This window comes from Peromyscus eremicus, chromosome 12 (genome assembly GCF_949786415.1).
Source record: "Peromyscus eremicus chromosome 12, PerEre_H2_v1, whole genome shotgun sequence".
Taxonomy (NCBI): Eukaryota; Metazoa; Chordata; class Mammalia; order Rodentia; family Cricetidae; genus Peromyscus; species Peromyscus eremicus.
The window spans coordinates 26,581,770-26,604,578 of NC_081428.1; the positions used below are offsets into that span (position 1 = coordinate 26,581,770).

Sequence of the window (22,809 nt, forward strand, 5' to 3'; positions counted from 1 at the left end):
CTTGCATATTTATCTATAATTTGGAAGCCATCAGTTCACATTACTTTAAATTGAAATAGGAATAATATCTTGAATGCATATGCTCTATCTTATTCCATTTCTCTTTTCTATGCTATCACCATTACAGGGCAATTGAAGAAGCCTAAAATAAAATGCACTTCTATTACATACTTAATCTCTTAACACAAAAAAAGAGACACTTGTAATTAGCTTCTCTAATAAGAGAACAGTCCCATTAAAATTTTATCTGAATAAAAATCACAATTATTACTTACCAAGGTCTTTGATTCTTGGTAGTACATTGCTTGTAAAATGTTTATAAGAAGCTATTTTTCCTTCATGAGAAGAAATTCCCACATGAGATTCATAAATTCTTAGACTTCTTGGCTTCTTGGGTCTGGAATGCTTGAACTACAGAATACAGAGTTACAAATGGAACTCAACCAAGCATTCATTTGTGACACTAACTAATCAAGTATGTAAAATAAAATAGTGGATAAATTCAGCGAAACACTTGTGATTATTCTCCAACATCAAAGGCAATGGCTGCATACACTATGTTTCTTAATCATCTATAGGATTGTATTAATAAGTCCACCTAAAAAAAAGAAGTCATGCGATAGCTCATGTGGCATGACTGATGGAGAGATTTTTTTGAGCCTATGTTTTAGAAAAAATATGAAGTCCTGATTGGCATATATAATTTAATTATTTAATACAAGTTATTCATTAGCAAGATCAAGTAATACAAATGAAAAAATTAGTTCAAAAGTACATATAACACATGTGAAACATAATCATAAAATATTCCCTAAATAAACTAGATCATTTATCATCTGAATGCCCTTTTCATAATTATACTAATCCATCATCATATACATGGTAGTAAGAAATATTAAATTGTTTAAATCTTTGTAAGTTTGAAATTGTAACTCAAAATATTAATATTCCTTCTTGATAAGTATATAGAAATTTTTAAAATAACTTCAAAACCAGGCAGAAAGAAAAAATTTACTTCTATGTTTCATTGGATAGATATGACAGACTCTGATATAAAATGTAGAACATAGAAATACTATCATGCAAAATACTAAGCAAGCAGTAAAGAAAGTCTTGGAGCATTGTTATAAAAGCTATAAAATGTAAGAATTAATTTCCTAAGAAATACTGAAATAAGCAATTATTTAAAATCTGCTGTTCTTACTTTATATGGGTCTTCTGGATCCCAGTGTATCCAATCATAATTCACATTGTCACTTTCACGAACCACATACTTGGCCCATGGTGAAATGCGATACAAGATCTCACCACTTTTACTAGTAATGACTACCTAAAGAGAAAATGAGATGGTACTGATTTAAAATAGGTCCACAACTCTAATGGAGCACATAATAGTTAATGAGCACTGCTCTATGCAGGAAAGCAAATGAGTTAAAAATTTAGGTGAGCTCCCAGATGTGTAGCCACAAGAATATATTTAAATTCTTTTCTCATCTGCAATTACTATATGATTCTTAAAATTATGTATGTATAGGTTGTATATTACATAATCCTCTTTCAATTTCCATGAATGCAAGCCAACCATTAACATAGTTAACTAAATATACTATAGATGCTAAAAAGACAAGATTATTCGGAAGTTGTTATCAATAAGTCAATCATTCACAGGATATTCCTCTTCTTCTGGATTGGGAAAAGCAAATTAAACGGTCATCACTTCCTTTACTCATTTGTGGAAATACGTCATAACATTTTCATATGCTGAATCAGTAGAACAGTTTAACACTGATATGTATACACATACAACCACACAATGAAAAAATAAGTTATAAAATGGAAATGAAATATTATTACCAGTGTCAATGTTCTTGTATACAGTGATTCTCAATCTTCTTAATGCTGCAACCCCCTTAATACAGGGGCTCATGTTATTGCGACCTCAAACCATAAAATTATTTAGTTGCCACTTCATAACTATAATTTTTCTAATTTCATGAATGATAATATAAATATCTGATTTATGTGACCCCTATGAAAGGGTAAATCGACCCCAAGGGGATCACAACCCATAGGTTGAGAACCACTGTTCTAACATATCTAGCTTTCCTTTTTGCTTTGTGAACAGAATAAAATATACTGAAATATTATTTTGCTGACTTGCCTGTACACTCAGATATCATCAGAAGCCAATGAGTTATAAGTGATAGAAGAAACAGACACACTACCAGCATCCATGCTCCTCTACTTTGTGTTCAGTTGCAGAAAGAATGCAGTGCTCTAGCTGCTGATGCTAATACCATTTCTTTAGGTCATGCTGAGAGTCACCTTTGAGAAAACTACAAAGCAGACAGTCCTATTGAATGCTCTATAAAAATCGATGTTTCCAAACTCACCACCCCACTCCAATGATGCAAAACCGCCGAGTAAGTGACAGTCAGCTGGCCTACAGTTTCATCCTTGTAAGTCTTGGAAATGAGGAAGTAGTAAAAACATGGTACTCAACTTCTTTAGTGTTGTGAGTAATACATCATTTGTCTTCAACCTGGGAATCCCAACTTTCTGCCAGAATTCATGAAGTAGTAAGAGGAAAACTCCCAAACTTGTCATTAGGGTATAATCAACAGACATACTGCACAAAAAGTATCTGTTCATTCACTGAAAGCATCATTTTTCCCAAATGTTCTGTTTCTTCTTTTGCTAATATGTATAACTAGGGACACATATTATTGTAAGGAACCTCAACTTTCTGTTTCATTTCCTTTCATAGAAAAGTCCAAATGGTATATAGAGTGCAGCTTTCCACCAAATCTGAAAACTGTATGGTTTTTCCATAATAACTTTCTAATGACTTCCCTGTTGTGTTTTCCTTACTAACACAACTTGTTCAGGGAGAACACTTCACTTTCAGGGCCTCTTCACAATGTCTTTATTCTCAGAAACCAATTATGAGTACTGTGATAAATCCAACCAACAGACAGCATAATAATGAAAACATCCTTTTGTATACAATTTTATTTATAACTTTTTGGGGGACTGGGATGTCCTGAATATTTCCTATGCTCCAGTAATTTCTCATTCCAGTTAGCAAGTTTCAGATGTTAGTATCCCTGAATGCTATAGTAAGTTGATCTTTTAACATTTACTAATGGATGGGTAGAAAATTCTACTTGATATATCCATATGGAAGATCTTATTCAGAGCTACTAGGTATAAAATCTCTGAATATATAATTTATTAGAGTAGCAAAATTTATCAGAGTAGCAGAAGTTCAAAAAATAATAATCTCAAGGTTTAGGCAATTTTAATTATAGAAACAATCACAGAGTATCCATAAAAATGATGTCCTTATCTAATAATCATTTACTGTTTTTATTATCAAAAGTTAAATACTTAAATAATGTCTAAATATTAAAAACACACTACTGTCCCTACTCAAGAAACTTTCTTTCAAGTTATGAAAAGAATGTATTCGACCTCACTAAAGTAAGTGTGAAGAACACAGGGAAATTCTATTATCAATTTGTAGATTCCATTACAACTTCATTACTGCAACAGCTTCTAAATTTGGAAACGTTACAGATTACAGATATGAGGGGTTGGGGATTTAGCTCAGTGCTAGAGCGCTTGCCTAGCAAGCGCAAGGCCCTGGGTTCAGTCCTCAGTTCCAAGAAAATAAAAAACAAAAACAAAAAAAGATTACAGATATGTGACCTGTGTAATCACACAACTCCATGGGTCTGTGCTACTTAGTCATAAATATTTTTATACATTAAGCATATTGACCCCCATTTATTCAATAAAACAGAAAAATGTATCAGTACAATAATAGGTATTATAACATAATAATAATAAGATGTTTGTATGGCAAATAATTTGTGAAATTATAATTTTATAACACTGTATAAATGTCAATTATTTAAGCATAGTCTTCTTTAATAAACCTAATTATTTATGTAAATTAAGTAATAGTTGTAATCAAAGGACATTATCAGAATAAATGAAGGAGTCAATAAAAGAAACCTCTAAATGTACAAAAGTCAAATCAACTTAAATGAACTGTATAAAGTTAAATTTTACTTAGAGAATATCAACTGGAACTCAAATATACAATATAAAAAGGTTAGTAAGTGGCCAATATCTTTAAAAGAAAAAAGAATAGAAAAGAATCAGTGATCCTTCATGCAAGGAATATCTTTTGAAATCTTTCTTGCAAAAGAATGTCTTTCCATGCACTGGAAAATTACTGAAATAAGGATTCTCTTCAGGTGGCCAGCAATTCTGTATAAAAACAGGAACAGGCTCAGCTGGTTATTGCAAACCAAGCGTTAGCATATTCCAAAAGATGTTACTAAATGGAACTTCAGTTTCATGGCTGAACATAGACAAGCAGAAAAAAACGAATTGCCCAGATTAAACCACCAAAGTCTCATGTTAGAAAAAAGTCACTTAGCAAAATAATTTTGAGAGTAAAAATGCTATTGATTAAAGAAACTATTTAAGGGATTCAAGTCACAAATGATACAAAATCATTTCTAATTTATGATCCAAAGCTGCCTCTTCACTGCCTCTTGTACTCCAACTTCTGTGACATATGAATGACTAAAATAGCAAACAACAAAAAAAAAAAAAGAAAAAAAGAAAGATGCTCTCATTGATTTTTACATAAACATAATGAACATGTACATCTTATGTCTACATATCAGATAAGACACATTACCAGGGACAGCTGCTATTCTGCAAGCTGTTAACCATTTAGAAGCTGAATTATGTTAACTGTAGAAATCCCAGGAAGAACACAGTAGTGTCTGGGGTTGTCCTATAAACTACCTAGTAGTATAAAAATATTTTTATCTCACAGTAAGTACAATCAAACCTGTGTACAATGCTTGTTGTCAGCATTTCTCACGCATAAGTCTGCATATTCAGATGCCCAATATACCCTGAGATAAGGTCAAAGGCCCGTGTCACAATGCCGGTACCAAAACCAAGGATTGTCAGGAATAACCTGCACGGTGGAATGAGATCTGATTTCTCAAAACAAAGTCTTGTCATAAATACGAAAAAAAAAAGAAGTGTTTGGTTTGTTGTTGCTGCTGTTGTTTTGATTTTGACACAGGGTCTCTCTATGTAGGCCTGGATGGCCTAGAACGTGCCATGTAAAACAGAGGCTAGACTCAAACTCACAGAGATACGCCTACCTCTCTCCCCTCTGCAGTGCTGGTGTTAAAGCGTGCAGCAGCAAGCCAGCACATTAAAAAAAAAAAAAAAGTATTTACTGAGGAACATATACTATTTTCTCTTTTATTTTGGTCTTTGAGATAAAGTCTCACCGTGTAACCCATGCTGACCTTGAATTTACAATTCTGCCTAGGTCTCCAGGGTGCTGACATTCCACGTTTGTGTCACCACATCCATCCGTCCATCACATTCTGAATTTCCTAATTAAATGGGTGAAAATCTGAACTATTTTCTAACATTTGCATGTATTTCAGGGTGAACTTTAACTCTGCATGGCTGTTAAGAAGGGGTGGATGTATAAAGACAGCCATAAAATGACTAAGGTACTTGTGATGGATAAATGTTCTTCTCTACTTGACCAAATCTGGGATCACTTAAGAGTTAAGACTATGCACCATTCTGTGAGGCCATTTCTAGGAAGAACTGACTAAGGGGGGAAGACCCATCCCTAGAGCTAGTGGCATCTTCCAGTGGTCATCGAGATCTAAAGGGGCCACAGAGAGTGGCAGAGTGGCTGGCGTGCCTGCCATCACTTCTTGCTGGTGAACATGCCTTCTTGCTGGGGCTGCTACTGCCACCAGCCTTGACTGACAGTCTCCAGCTTCTTCCAGTTCCAACAATGGACTAGGAATCAGTGACTTCCCCAGGAATCTTCCACACCTTTAGTACTAGATTGGAACTGCTGAGCCTACTAAGCTCATGGACTGAGCAGCTACCAGGATCTCAAACTCACCAGCATGAAGATGTCCATTATCATGCTATTCAGCTCTTACTATGTAGGCCATTTTATAAATCCCTTTATATATTTATTATTCTATTGTGTCTGTTCATCTAGGAAACTTTTAATAATGTAATGGTAGATAATCTCGGGCCCTGATATATAAATGACTACTCCCTGGCTAAAATTTTTATAACATTGTAAAAAATCCTTTGGTGATTTTATATAAAGTTGGGTTGTGTTCAGGCTATAAACACTATTACCATTATTTGTATACTGACCTTCTTCCAGTACTAAATAAGCACTGAGCTTTGGGTACTAAATAATCATGGCTGTTGTCTTTTTAAAAAACTAGGTTTTTTTTCATAGATTTATCTTAATACCACTGTTCATGTTTTAGAGACCTCCATCTTTGTTTCTCAACTTAGTTCATAAATTTCAATTAATTAAATAGCCTTATGTAAACTGAATGCAGATTTTAAAAAATCCTTTTCATGTCCTTTCATCTACAATGAGAGATAGGATTGAGAGAAGAGGACTGGAGACATCCGTTGATTACGCTAAGCCCCTGTGTCTTGTGTTAGGCACTATTCTAGGAAAGCAAAGAAAACAGCCTTGATAACAGCTCAGCTACCAAAGCAACAACTTTTTGACAAAACCTCACTAGCCTGACTATTTAAGCTTTATAGAACATATATAAAGTAATAAAAATAAAATAGAAAGGACTGCTGATTTTGAAACATGCTACACAGTTTAGTTTTCTTTCTTCACTAAAAAAGAAAGAAAAAGAAATGAGAAATCTTGCCCAAGTTGAATCCATAAGAATTTGCAAACAAATAGTGAAAAGGCTTCTCTAACCAAAGTAAATAAAGTGATTAAAAAAGAACTTTTTCAAAGACTAAGCATATTAGCCATGAAATAAATCTGTAATATGAAGCTAATAACTATCAGAAAAAAAATTACAACAAACTTTAAGATAAAAGGTACTCCCATATAGGACAAGAACAGACTATTTTTGAGGCAAAATATTCAGTTACTTTGCCTTTGGCTTAGCAGAAATTATAGAATTACAGACATAAACAATAATATAGGAGGAAAGAAACCACAGAACACTGTGGAATAATCCTCGTGTACACTGTAAAGATTTGCCACTCAGAATTGGTTTACTAAAAATGCTGATTGGCCAGTAGCCAGGCAGGAAGTATAGGCAGGGCAACCAAACTAAAGGTGAGGGGAAGGAGAAGGGCGGAGTCAGGAGATCCAGCCAGACTCCAAACAAGCAGGACTTGTGAAACTGAGGTAACAAGTCATAAGCCACCTGGCAAAGCATAAATAGAAATATGGGTTAATTTAAATGTAAGAAATAGCTAGTAGCAAGTCTGAGCTATTGGTCAAGCCTTAATAAATAATATTCAGTCTCTGCATAGGTTATTCGGGACCAGACAGTCAGGACAGGAAATGTCAGTTTACAGAATACTGTCAAAAGGAAATGAGTGGGTAGCAGCATTTGTTTCTCCTAAAGGCAGGTCCTTACTTAGAATGATTGAGAAAAACAGGTGTTTCATTCCTATAAAAAGAATCACTATCCTCCTAAGGTTTACACCCTGTTCCCCAATTGTTTAACCTGGATGATATGTATTAGAACTGTTTTTTTCCCCTCATCACTGAGCGAAATATTTAAGAAATAAAGAAACAAATAAGCAGAACTAAAAAAGTACTTGGTTCATTTCAAGTAGATAACCTGAACAAAAATATTTTAAAGGGAGGGAGGCTACTATAGAAAGAGAAAATCCAAATAAATTATTTGAGATTTAGGAAGCAGGTATTAAAAATGATATCCCTGAGCAAGGGAGGCTAACTACTCCTAAGTCAAAAGAAAAGGAACAATACTGAGCTGTTTCAGTCACGTAAAGATTGATTAGGTGTCTTAAGCTAGGAAACAAATGAATTACCTATAATATAAAAAACAAAGGATTTAAACAGCTAAGATTTTTGAAAGGTCAATATAGTAATAAAAGAAAAAAGCCATGAAAGGGGAAAAAAATCAGTGAGTTTTCATTATTGAAAAAAAGTGAGCTTCAAAAGGATTCATCCATGTGCAGAGAATGCTGGAAATCTATTATGTAAACAAGGTTGCAATCTGGTATGATGCCAATATAAAGTCTAAGACATACATTCAGAAGCAAGAGAAGATGAGGTATAGCAGATGATTTGAAGTGTTTTTGGAAATGTTTTATTAAGTATCATTATAAAAGTCTATTTGGTGATAAACTGAGTCAATTGAAGTATGAATATGATTCCTAAGCAATCACTCTAAGTGCTATTTCATTGAAATAAAATTCAAAGTGTAAAGGGGGAAAAATGATTCAACCTCCTGAAAAAAAAAAATGTAGAGAAATCACAAAGATCATCTACTGAGTAGGAAATCAAAGCTTCATAAGTTATGGAAATACTTAATTATTTATTTAATCTATACAGACTGGAATCTTCAAGCATACCTAAGCTATCGATGGTTATTCTGAATTCTGAGCACTCATATAATCCTTTACAAATTAAAGTCTCAAAATATTGATTTGGATACTATCACTATTTCTTTTATCTTTTGTAGAAAATCTATATTTTTGTCAGGTACGAGTGGCATTTGGGGAATGAGAACTATGGGTAGGTTTGCATAAACAAGGATGGAAAATGAGTATAGACATAGAATGATAACGGAAAGAAATATTTTATATAGTGGGAAACAATAACTACATGGTTTAAGATGGAACTTGAGAACACCTGATGACCTCTTGTCAATTGATTTTTGTATATATTTTCTTGTGGTTATAAAACATAGTCAAAAGCTGAAGTGACCCTTTAACAATGGACTCAGGCAGTAGTGGCTGTAACAATGAGGAGAGACGAGGCAGTGATCAATACCACGATTGTCACAATACAGTTACTTACGTGAAACCTTTCTCATCCAGGTATGTTCAAATTACTAGACATAAATTCCCCCGTGTCACTGTTCTCCAAAATAATCTTTCCATCACTTTTTATTTGGGTCTTTAGGGCACACTGATTTGCAGGGCGTAAATTTAATGTTGTTAGTATATTAAAATGGGGTCAAGTGAACGGCAAGATTAGTAAGTGGGGAAAAAGAAGAGAAAGAAAGAAACGCCTTTAAATGTGAAGAGATTAAACAATAATTTTGACATTTAGCATTTATCTGTGGTATTCAATAAAACTTCAGCATAATGTAAAGGTGTAAAGCATGAAAAGATGGACTTTGCCATCAGCAAAAGGTTACATCCTGCTGTGGGATGTTCTGTATGGCAAATGTGTTGCTAATTAGTCAATAAATAAAACACTGATTGGCCATTGGCTAGGCAGGAAGTATAGGTGGGACAAGGGGGGAGGAGGAGAATAAAGCTGGGAAGTGGAAGGCTGAGTCAGAGAGACACTGCCAGCCACCACGATGACAAACAGCATGTGAAGATGCCGGTAAGCCACGAGCCGTGTGGCAAGGTATAGATTAATGGAAATGGATTAATTTAAGCTGTAAGAACAGTTAGCAAGAAGCCTGCCACGGCCATACAGTTTGTAACCAATATAAGTCTCTGTGTTTACTTGGTCGGGTCTGAGCGGCTGTGGGACTGGCAGGTGAGAGAGATTTGTCCTGACTGTGGGCCAGGCAGGAAAACTCTAGCTACAACATCCTATACACAAATCTTTAGGATTAGTTGAGGACATATTTGCGTGGTGAAAGTGATTTTTTTTATTAAACATAAGCAAAAATAATAACCACCTAATTACTCACAAGATGTAATTTTTCCGCTTTTTTTCTGACATAGTGTTAAAAGATCGTCAATTGCATAAAAGCTATCTTGGGAAAATAGAGGTTGGGGAGAGAGAGATGGTTCAGTGGTTAAGAATTGTAGCAACTCTTCCAGAAGCCCATAGTTCAGTTCTCAGTACCCATGGAGTTATCTAGCTCCAAGGGATCCTAAGCCCTCTTCTGGTCTTCATAGGCATCAGCACACATGTGTACAAACCCCCACACAGAAACATACACACATACATATGATTAAAAGATAAGTCATTAAAAAAGAAAAGAAAAAATAGATACCTATATAACTTAGAGCAAAACTCAAGCATGAGACACTTATATATATTTTTTTTCTTTTTTCTTTTTTTTTTTTTTTTTTTTTGAGACAGGGTTTTTTTTTGTGCAGTTTTGGTGCCTGTCCTGGATCTCGCTCTGTAGACCAGGCTGTCCTCAAATCACAGAGATCTGCCTGTCTCTGCCGCCCGAGTGCTGGGATTAAAGGTGTGTGCCAACACCGCCCAGTGAGACACTTATATTTTTTTAAAACTGCATATTTCTAGAGCACAATAGAAGAAAGCATTCAGTTTCTTGGGCTTAGAATCACATTTAATATATTATGAACACAGTGATGGATTAAAGAATAAAAGATTTTTAAAAATTAAGATATTTTGAGTACATGAATGCAAAAACAAATAGGCTTAGCCATAAATTGAAAGTATTTCTAGAAAATATAGTTAGGAGACAGAGATTTATAGAAAATCTACCAGTCTAGACACATGTGAATCACTTATATAAGAACTTAAAAGAAGAGAATCCTTTTTTATTTTTATTTTTGTATATAATCTTATACATCTAATTTTAGCCATAACAGAAGTCAGTCTTCCCAAGAATGATTTAGATGCATGGATCTGTATTGACTGTGAAGCTTTTGGGCCTTGATATAGTAGGGAAATGCTAGCCGTTTATACATGTCTCCTGAAGGACTTTTCTGTCCTAGATAAGCAGTCATAAATCACATAAAAAACAACTCAAATTATCATTGTTTCGGCCCCAATTCTAAACCCCACCAATGACCTCCCTGCTACCCTTCATCAGGGTTCTGGTCATGTAGACTTTAGTTAGCTTGGGAAAGTCAAATATGAAATAAGAAAAAGAAAATGTAGTTACTGGAATTAGCATTTAAAAAAAATGAGATGATCAATTTTTATATTTGAAAAGGATAAATGGTAATAAAGAAAAAAAAACTAACACCAGAGTATTATGGAATATATTTTCCAATAACATGAAAATAAATTCATTTTTCCAAATAATATACTGTATTTTTCTGTGAAATTTTGAGTGTCTCTTTGCATTTTATGTTTGTTTCATATATTTTAAGAATAATTTCATGTTATTCTATTTTCATACATATACTAATTCTACCAATTAAAGTGTATCAAAAAATAAAAATATATATTTCGCCACAAGCCTAAATTAATTTCATGTAGATCACTAAAGTTCTTCGTGTGACTCGGAAATATTTGATGTTTGTAATAAACATAATTTATTTAATAAAGTATTTCCCAGCATGAGGTCATGCACTCACAAGAGTCCAAAGGAACTTTTGACTTCCGGTGCTACACTGAACTCTAAGTTACCTGATTTAGAATACGTCTTAATCTCTATACTGTATGCTATACTCAGATTTTTCTTTGGGCTGCCATGTTTCTCCCATATAATGACACAGAGACTTATTATTAATTTTGAAAGCTAGGCCTTAGCTTAGGCTTGTACCATTAGCTCTTATAACTTAAATTAAGCCATTTATATTAATCTATGCTTTTCCTCATGGTTTCTAACCTTTGTTTCATCTTTCACCTCCTGTTCCCTCTCTGGCTGACAACTCCACCCCTTCTTCTTCCCAGAGTTTACTCTCTCTCTCTCTGCCCGGAAGTCCTGCTTATAACTCCTGCCTAGCTATTGGCCATTTCCTTTTTTATTATACCAATCACAACAATATATTTTAACACAGTGCACAAATATCCCATAACACTATGCCACAAAAGCCATTCTGCAAAACATTTGTCATTTTCAAAATGAATTATCACTACTACTGAAATTGAATTATTTCCTTTTCAGTGTTTTGTCTTTCAATTAATTCATAATTTTTCTTTCAAAGTTTTGGAAAATAATGCCTCTTTACTAAGCAAACTTGGGGCACCATTAAGGAGAAATATTGTAGTTGAGAGAATACAAAGCCTGGAATACTATTTTTTTCCAATAGGCCTAGTGATAGGACCTAAGGAAAATCCAGAAGAAGGGTATAAGTACATGAAATATATCATACAGTCCATCATTTTAACCTATGAGCCTTGAATGGTACTTAATTTGATAAAATATCATATTCTTCTCGGGCACAGAATGGGAAACACAAGAAAGCAACTAGCCTGTAAAAATGAAGTAGTTCACAGTATCTATAGTTTCTATACACACTTTCTTAAATGCAATTACATACACATTCAGAATCAGCTGTGTTGCCAAATATAAGCATAAAAATGTGTTTGATATGAAGAAAACTCCTTCAAAGCATATATCTTCAAAGTTCAAGATGTGTGTATATTCTCTACACAGAATTTCAATGATTATTGAGTAAAACGAATGACAGACACTGAAAATAAACTCAAATGCTCAGCAGAAAGGACTGAGAATGGAGACTACCTACCTCAGCAGAGGACTGGGCTGTAGAACAAACCCAGCTAAAACACAGAAAACTCATGATTAAACTAAGTCTAAGAGCAGTTGCACAGTGTTCAGGCTGACAGGAAGAAGTTCTGAAAGCAATATGGATTACAGAGCCAAAGAAAAGGAAGCAAATAATGTCGTTTACAAAATGAGATGTGCAAGAACAGAAAACTTCAGAGTGCTGTGAAGAGAGAGACAGGGATGGGAGATAAATCAAAAGTGTTTAAGTATGGGCAAACCTACACAGGCCTGAAATAGTCAAAAATCTTTTCTATTTAGAAAATAAATTCTTTGGAAACTAGCCATATTGTTCATGTAAATATTGGTTTAAGCATGAGTTCCTATCTCAGAAACAAACAGAAAGTGCTGCTGTTGGGCTGAGAAATGAGTTTAATAAGATTACAGATGTTCTGACAGATTTTAGAGCTCAGCTTACAATCACTTTTAGTATCAAATATTTACCTAAACTGTCCACAGTAAAATGATCTATTTTCCCCATTATAAAGTTCTGAGGTTTACTGGTGACTATAGTCTTATTTTCTATGTATCAAATGTTTACTTGAAAGACATGTGCATTCGCAAGAATGGAGAACTATTAAAAAAAAAAAACAGTCTGTAATCACCAATGCAAAACATTATAAATCATTGTTTCATTATTGTTATCTCTTCAAACAAGTGCCCATGACTGCTTATAAATGGGGCGTCAGTCAATGACACAGAATTAATTGGCCCTCACAAACTAACCATCATTAGCATGATGATACAGTAAATGTACTGTGATACAAATATGAAAATGTCAGTGACATGCATTGTCATTGACAAAGGCAAGGAAAGAATTAGCTAAATATAGTCTTCACTTTGTATTACCACCTAACATTCTAATGTATATACTAAGAAGGTATTTCAAAATGCGAAAGCAATTCACAAACATGTTTCAACATAGTCATATATAATTCCACTATTCTTATATTACATTTAGTTTCTGTAAGGCGACACAGTATTTTCAAGCTCATTAGAATGTTTCCTTTTGAGTAAATTCTGAAAGCAATTTATGAAGATGAAGGAAATAAATGAGAATCACCAAAGTGAAGTTAGATACAAATACAATAACTAGTTACTGAGTCTTGTAAATATTTTCTTTTTACAATGTATTTATAGCAGCCTTCTTTGGATGATTTTAATAGCTTTTTCTTCTTTAAATTTGAATCACTCTGCCTTCATCCTTTGTAGCTAAGCATCATTCAGTAAGAAACTCAACCCTGTTGAACAATTTAGAGGTTAAGAATACAGCAGGTCTAAGGTCCAGATACACAAAGAAATAAGAAGGGGAAACAGAGGAGAAAAAGAATTGCTTCCTGTAATCCACAGTAGCTCACCATGTAGCCTCACTTTTAAAATAACTTAAGAAAGAACAGATCATAGTGAAATACTTAGCTATTTAATAACACAGACTTGTACAAAACATACTAATATGAAAATAAACACTTATATTTTTATAATATTCACATCAATATACAGCGCTCACCAGATTAAATGTTAAGATCCTGGTATTGTAAGCCTCACTCTATTAATGTAGGCATGGGTTCAGCAGGTGTATAGTTGATTTAAGTAAGTAATTTACCTTTGAAGGGAGGCATGATACACTAAGTGGGATGGAGAGTAGTATAATGATGTTTTCATGATAATAAATGGCATATAAATACAGAGAGAAGAACGAATGCTTGGCGGTGGAGTAGGATGAACACCCACAAATGTTTCAAAAGTTGATGGGTGGTGGAAGGCCTGGCATCTGATGATTATTTTCATCTCTTTCCTTGTTACTAGGTTTAGTTTAGTTTTTTTTATAGGCATTATAAATTTTACTTAATGATTATAAAGTAATAACAACTTCCTGTCTTAAAATAAAAAATGACAAAAATGAAAGTACTTGAAATAATAAAAAAGTTGCCTGGGTTCAAACACCATCAAATGGGTAGAGTTCAACATGTCTGAAGAAATGTACATGTGCATTTCTGAGCTCAGGCTGTATGTGTTGCATTAGTATCATGATCTCTCAAAGCAGTGGGGCACCTCGGAGAGGAAATAATAGGATTTTCCTTCCTTATGGAACTGAAATGTGAAAACTATTTACTCTTGATCTAAAGGATATGCTTTGACTTTCCAAAAGAGGGAGCCTGAACTCCACTGTCACAACAGTGACAATGTGGCACTTCAATGACACATTTGACACATAGCTGAGTGAGTGACTAAAAGTCATTGTAAGGAAAACTCAAATTTTGTGCTCATTTTCGCCTTTTAAGTTTAATTGCATTAAGAGCATAGTTAAATCAATGAAAGATATCATGATCTACAATAATAAAAGGCATACTGCTTTGACTTCTCTGTAAGCATTCAGTTTTAAAACAAAAATAGTATGCAAATCTTGTGTTTACTTTTTTAAACTGTAGTATTTGCATTTTTAGATATGGGAGAATTCCAAGACCTCAGATGTTATAGATGATTAAAAAAAATTGGTTCCAATTATTACCTGAAAATTCAGAATTCTTACTGTTCAGAAGAAATATAGAAAAAAATTAATCAACATCTGGCAACAATTACGAAAATACTGAAAATTAAATACTGTATGTAGGATTTCCCCGCTCAAAATGATGTCCATGACACTTCATAAACTAAATAAACTCATCCTTAAAATGCATTTTTGAAAATTAGAATACAATAAATCTTTCAAGCTAGTTTAAAGAATCCAATATATTGAAAGACTCAAAGTAAATGTTTATAACTAAGAGAATAATCATTAACCATGAAATAAAGATATTAGTATTCAATACCAAGTTCAGCCTGATAAAAACACCATCACTCTGGGAAACTCATTCTAAGAAGGATGTGAAACATGTAGGTTAAATATGGACAGACAGATCACACACACACACACACACACACACACACACACACACACACACAAATATAAAGTGCAAGTACACAAAATCAGCTTAAAACAGGGCATCTGTGCATGCAAGATGCTACTGAACAATTATTTCATCTACTCGCCATGTGAATGCAGTTAAAAATAGATGGTTTTCTTTTCTTAATCAGAATGTGACAATCACCAGGTTTCTACACATCTAAAATGGGACTTAAGAGGCTGGAAAACAGAAAGAGACCTTGTTGCTCTTACAGGAGGGACCTAGGTTTGATTCCCAGCACCAATATGGTATCTCATAACCGTCGAGAGATTTAATGCCTTCTTCTGTCCTCCAAGGTCACCAAGTACACATGTGGTACACAGACATACAAGTAGGCAAAACACTCACACATAAAATAAAAAGAATAATGCTAATTTTAGAAAGTTTACTTTAATTTCTAAAACAGGGTTTAAGCTGAGTGATTCCTATAGTGTCTCAGCATCTACATGCAGTCAGCACATGGCATAGAATAGGGTTTAAATGTTTAAGACATTTATGTTATTAGATAAAATTTGCAGTACTTCTAATATCCATATTATTAGCTAAAATTGTAGTAATTATATATGCCTCATAGGACTACTGTCAAGATTTGAAAGTAAACAAGCTAGTAAGCAAATAAAATGCTTAAACTATCCAATATATAGAATACTCAAAATGGAGGTTTTCTGTCTCTCTACATACCCACAATTGTCCTAGAATTCACTGCATAGAGCAGGCTGGTCTCAAACTCACAGAATTCAACCTGCCTCAGTCCATAGAGTGCTGGGATTAAAGGCATACACCATAACACCCAGTTTCTTTGTATAGATGATAGATAGATAGATAGATACATAGATAGATAGATAGATAGATAGATAGATAGATAGATAGATAGATAGATGATAGATAGATAGAATATTTATATATAAATATGTTACATTTATATATTATATTTATATATAATTTATTTATATGTTATATATGTAAGAGAGAAGAAGAAATAAATGAGAAGGCACACAGAAGAGCAGGAGATTAATTTTAAAATCATATATAAATTCTGAGCCCTTGTATAATATCTTTTGTTACAGGATATTTGATCACACTGTGAACCCCAGGATTGCATTATTTACTGGAAAAAATCTGCTTCTAGCTGTGGTATGGCTCAGCCCTACCACACACCTTTCATCCAAGTGCTTTCTGCTTAAATACTTGTGAACAGGGCTGGAGAGATGGCTCAGCGGTTAAGAGCACTGACTGCTCTTCCAGAGGTCCTGAGTTCAATTCCCAGCACCCACATGGCAGCTAACAACTGTCTGTAACTCCAAGATCTGACACCCTCACACAGACATACATACAGGCAAAACACTAATGTATATAAAAGAATAATAAATAATTTAAAAGAAATAGTTGTAAACAGGATTAAATATAGTCAACCATAGTTTAAAAAGCAGAGCAAGCAACCAGTCGAAAGGAAAAGCTATACAGAGTTAGAGGAAGTCAGGAGGGCAGATAGAGAGATGCAGAGGAAGTAAAAGAGGGTGACATTGAATTTGACGAGTTTTGTTTGAAACAGTGTAGGGCAGAGGGCTCTTTCTGAGACATCAGCTAAAAAGGAAGGTAAGCCATATGCTTTCTCTGCATCTCTGAGCTAGCAGGTTTTCACCCCAGCATTTGGCTCCCTAGTCCTTATTGGTAAAAATCAAATGATGGAAATTTAGATAAAAACAACAAATTTTAAATATTAGAAATATTTTAATAACAAAAACATTAAGATATTTTGAAGTTGAAAATGGATTTGGCAAGACAAAATAGAAATTGGAATAAAACAGCTACTAAGCATTGGAAATAAATAAAAATGACACCACATCAAAACTTGTGGTGATATATTGTGTATCCCAATAAACTTATCTGGGGATCACAGGACAGAGCCAGACACTAGATTAGACATAGAGGCCAGACAGTGGTGGCACACATCCTTAATCCTATCACTTGGGAGGCAGAGATTCATCTGGATGGATCTCTGTTAGTTCAAGGCCACACTGGGAACAGAGTCAGGCAATGATGGCACACACCTTTTTTTTTTTTTTTTTTTTGGGGACATAGCTTCCATGTCATTTCCTTTTTTTTTTTTTTTTTAATTTTTTTTAATTTTGCAATACAATTCAGTTCTACATATCAGCCATGGATTCCCTTGTTCTCCCCCCTCCCGCCCCCCTCACCTTCCCCCCAGCCTGCCCCCCATTCCAATCTCCTCCAGGGCAAAGCCTTCCCCACAGACTGAGATCAACCTGGGAGACTCAGTCCAGGCAGGCCCAGTCCCCTCTTCTCAGGCCGAGCCAAGCGATCCTGCATAGGCCCCAGGTTTCAAACAGCCGACTCATGCAATGAGCACAGGACCCGGTCCCACTGCCTGGATGCCTTCCAAACAGATCAAGCCAATTAATTGTCTTACCCATTCAGAGGGCCTGATCCAGTTGGGGACCCCTCAGCCATTGGTTCATAGTTCATGTGTTTCCATTCGTTTGGCTATTTGTCCCTGTGCTTTATCCAAACTTGGTCTCAACAATTCTCGCTCATATAAACCCTCCTCATTCTCGCTAATTGGACTCCCAGAGATCCACCCGGGGCCTAGCCATGGATCTCTGCATCCAGATCCCTCAGTAGTTGGATGAGATTTCTAGCACGACAATTAGGGTGTTTGGCCATCCCATCACCAGAGTAGGTCAGTTTGGCTGTCTCTCGACCATTGCCAGCAGTCTGTTGTGGGGGTATCTTTGTGGATTTCTGTGGGCCTCTCTAGCACTTTGCTTCTTCCTATTCTCATGTGGTCTTCATTTACCATGGTCTCCTATTCCTTGTTCTCCCTCTCTGTTGTTGATCCAGCTGGGATCTCCCGCTCCCCCAAGCTCTCTTTCCCTCGACCCTCGCCCTTCACTACCCCCACTCATGTTCAGGCTGTTCATGTAGATCTCATTCCATATCTCTGTCATTGGGCGATCCCCGTGTCTTTCTTGGGGTCCTGTTTTCTAGGTAGCCTCCCTGGTGATGTGAGTAGCAAGCAGTCCAGTCATCCTTGTTCCACATCTAGTATCCTGCTATGAGTGAGTACATACCATGTTTGTCTTTCTGAGTCTGGGTTACCTCACTCAGGATGATTTTTTCTAGATCCATCCATTTGTCTGCAAACCTCATGATATCATTGTTTTTCTCTGCTGAGTAGTATTCCATTGTGCATATATACCACATTTTGTTTATCCATTCTTCAGTTGAAGGGCATCTAGGTTGTTTCCATGTTCTGGCTATTACAAATAATGCTGATATGAACATAGCTGAACAAGTGCTCTTGTGGTGTGGTTGAGCATTCCTTGGGTATATGCCCAAGAGTGGTATAGCTGGATCTTGGGGGAGATGGATTCCCAATTTTCTAAGAAAGCACCATATTGATTTCCAAAGTGGTTGTACAAGCTTGCATTCCCACCAGCAGTGGAGGAGAGTTCCCCTAGCTCCACATCCTCTCCAGCATAAGGTGTCTTCAGTGTTTTTGATCTTAGCCATTCTGACAGGCATAAGGTGGTATCTCAGAGTTGTTTTGATTTGCATTTCCCTGTTGATTAGGGATCTTGAGCAATTTCTTAAATGTCTTTCAGTCTTTTGAGTTTCCTCTGTTGAGAATTCTCTGTTTAGTTCTATAGCCCATTTCTTAATTGGACTGTTGGGCATTTTGATGTCTAATTTCTTGAGTTCCTTATATATTCTGGATATCAGTCCTCTGTCAGATGTGGGGTTGGTGAAGATCTTTTCCCATTCTGTAGGCTGTTGCTTGATGGCACACACCTTTAATTCCAGCACTTGAGATCTCATATCTTTGCTTGGAAAGTACACAGGCCTTTAATCCCAGGAAGAGACATGGTTGGGTGGAGAACGGTGTAAGGCATGAAGAGACAGGAACTAAGCAGCAGCTCAACTGAGACTCTGAGGGGTGAGGACTCAGAGACTTTCAGTCTGAGTATTTGTGGAAACAGGATTGACTGAGGAGTTGGTGAGGTGAAGTTGGCTGTGGCTTGTTCTGTTTCTCTGATCTTTCAGCTTTCACTCCAATATATGGCTCTGGGTTTTTGGTTTGTTTTTTTGTTTTGTTTTGTTTTTTTGTTTTGTTTTGTTTTTTGGTAATAAGACCTTATAAAACCACTTAGAAATTCATATTACAAAATCTACAGGAGTATGGGAAAAAGTGTACACATGAGAAATTAGTAATCCTAATAGGAATTTAAAATTAGAGAAAACAGAAATGCCACACTGACTTCAGGATTCTTAACAATCAAGAAACTGTCAACAGCTTCGTTTCCAAGCAATTGTACAAGATAAAATACCCTATATTATAAACCACATATCTGTTATTTTCCTTAATTCTGTCACAAATATTTAACTAGAAGTAACCTAAGACAGAAACCATTAGTCAGGCTTATAGTTGGAGAGGACACATCTCATTTTGGTAGAGAAAACATGGGTAGCAGGAGGAGGCTGGTCACATTGCATACGCAATGAGGGAGGAGACAAAGAACAGGAAGCAGGCAGGCTATAAAACCTCAAAGCACATGCCAACAACCCACTTCCTCCAGCAGGGCTCCACCTCCTCGGAGTTCCACAATCTTAAGAAATAGCACCATGAACTGGGGGCCTCATGAGTGTATGGAGAACATTTCACATCCAAACAGCAACAGGACCATTTTCAGCTTTTAAAGAAATCTTCACACTGGCACTAAGCACGATGTTGAATATATAAATAGACAGAGCAAATAAACTGAGGCCCCAGCGGTCAGGCGATAACTCAAACCGTCTCACTACTTTTTTTGTACATGCCAATAGCTCCAAACACTGTAAGGTATCAAAATCATGACAAACTGTTTCAAGATAGAGAGCCCGTTCCCTGCTTTATAATGGCACCAAGTAATCTCTGGAAATGTGTGTGTGATTAGAACAGACAGCCATCTCCCAAGGAGCACCATGTTCAAAACAGGCACCTATCACCAAGGTCTTCTGCAGTGGGAAGAGGAAGCGGCTGGAGAGGAGGCAAAAAAGGCCAGTGCTAAAGATGAAAAGAACAATATTCTAGCAATCCTGCTGAGGTAGAATCAGCTAAATTTCCTGACTGATTGAAAGTGACAATAAAGGAAAGACTAAAGGTAAAAGAAGTGTAAGTTTATAGTTTAGAGACACCAAGAGGAAAGCAGACCCTTGGAGAGCAATAAGTAATTCAGGAAGTTATGTCGGTTTACAAGTAAAAAGTAATAATAAGTGTGTTTCTTCCCACTGCATGCCAGGTCAAAGCCTCCTTCTGTTTGGAAGGCCCTCATTCCCAGGAAGTTTTGATTTGTACATAGAACTAAAAGTGCACTATTGTTTAAAATAGATTCCATTTTTCTTCTCTAAGCGAGGTATCATAAATACAATATATAGTATGTGAGCATACATAAATGAATATAGTTTCTGCTTATATATCAGTTTACCTTTCCCATCCTCCAAATCCATATATGCATTATTGAAACCCATAGTTGACAAGCTAAACAATATTGATTTTACTCTTTCAGGTGGAATAAAAAAAAATCTTTGACCAGCAAAATGAAAGTGTCTAGTGCGTCCTACCCATAATATTATTTTTAAATTTAAATTACTTTCAACATCAGTCTATTTAGATTACTATACTCAAGTAATTCTAATGAAACCATATTTTCTGTAAACAAAGATTGTTTACAAACACTACCTAGCATCTATTATGAGTAAAGGAATCTTTACTTGCTACCATACAATTTAGACTTGTAAACTGATCTTAAACAACACTAAGACGTATTACAGGTGTGGATCCTTTCATAAAGGTATCTTCCTTTCAGAATACATATTCATGTTCTAGCTATATATAATGTATCATAAATAGTCACAAACTAAAATATCTAGCAGTTATACTGATTTATTTTAAACAAAATTTCAGCGCAGTATATTGAAGCATTCATACAGTCACAAAATAATTGGCAAATCAATACATCAGCCTTCAGGAGTTCTAAGGAGAGACAGCAAGATATTTTTCCTGGGGTTGTTAGAGGTCACTGAGAAGATAATGGGAGAATTTTCTCCTTTGCAATAGGAACGGCATACCTGGCTATGATGCGGACTGAAATGTGCAAGCGTCCTGCAACTGGAGCCCCAGTGCTAGCCAATGCTCCAACTTGCAAACCATTCCCACTGATATGCTTTACCATATTGATTAGAACTTCCTGGTCGCTCATCCCCAGTGCTCGGATCGGATTGTTCTCACCCCAACTAGTTTTTTTCTTATTTCCAATAGTTCTCATTTCATTAAATATGTTCTCCTTTCCTTCAAAAAACTGCTAACTGCAGTTCAGTCTCATAGTCTCTTTGATTTTTCTGACGCATTTCATTCAGATGTCTTCTAAGGTTGTAAGGAGATAGACAAATTGTACTCAAGATGTAACTGACAAAATACAGTTACTATAAATATCATTATGGAGTCTCAGTTGTTGTTGAGAGTGATTTCATGAACACCACAGCAACTGAGTCTGGACTTTATGATTCAGAGAGCAAGTATCAAAGTACACATGCCATCTGATAGTACAATAGTACGGATTTATGAAATATTAGTTCTGTACCTACAATAATGCAATCACTGAGAGCATAATGCAGCACGGTCTCTTGGCATATGCATGGAAAAAAGCTAGATATTTATGGAGTAATAACGATGGAGCATATATTTTTTTAAAGGAACAGACTTTACCCTCTTATTAGTTCAGTCCTAAATACCGTTACATTGCCACTGTATAGATAAGGCAAGAGAGTCCTTTGTCAAAAGACATGCTGTTGTCTAGTTCTGGAAATGACAGTTTGGTGGAGTCCACATTTGTACACATTATGCTACCACTACAGTGCAAGAGGACAGTGGGATTGTCAGCCTCTGAAAGGTCATAACATGCACATATATAAAGCAAAGTATCTGGGACGCAGAGTGCCTGCGAGGGAGATATATTATGTTCACCTGCATTGTGTACATATCAGATAGCCAGGTGAGACACAGTATGATTTCCTCCGGTGCTTTTAAGCAGTAAACTCAAAGGAGAGAGGTTGCACTATCAAGCGTGTTATAAAAGAACTGAAACTTAAATAATGAAAAACATATCCAGGTAGAATAAAAGTTATAACTATAGTTCTTATTTATTCCAATACGAGTTAGAAAGTTGAAAATCACTTGGGTATTTTTCTCGAAAAATGCCCTGAATTTATTAGATGTTTCTAAGTACAAACCAGGAAAAGCAAAAGGACCAGATAGGTAACTTGTTCTAAGAAATACAACTTAAAACTGGTAGCTAATGAAA

General features: G+C 35.5%; 1 protein-coding gene across 1 annotated transcript in view; it reads right to left on the reverse strand.

Annotated features, from left to right (window-relative positions):
* Gbe1 (1,4-alpha-glucan branching enzyme 1) overlaps nucleotides 1-22,809 on the reverse strand; it is a 245,133-nt gene that overhangs the window by 126,043 nt on the left and 96,281 nt on the right. Inside the window, exons 4-5 of the mRNA XM_059277170.1 lie at nucleotides 1,205-1,330; nucleotides 276-411 (exon numbers count right to left, since the gene is read on the reverse strand). Of these exons, the coding sequence (XP_059133153.1) occupies nucleotides 276-411; nucleotides 1,205-1,330 (262 nt within the window). The remainder of the gene's footprint in view (nucleotides 1-275; nucleotides 412-1,204; nucleotides 1,331-22,809) is intronic.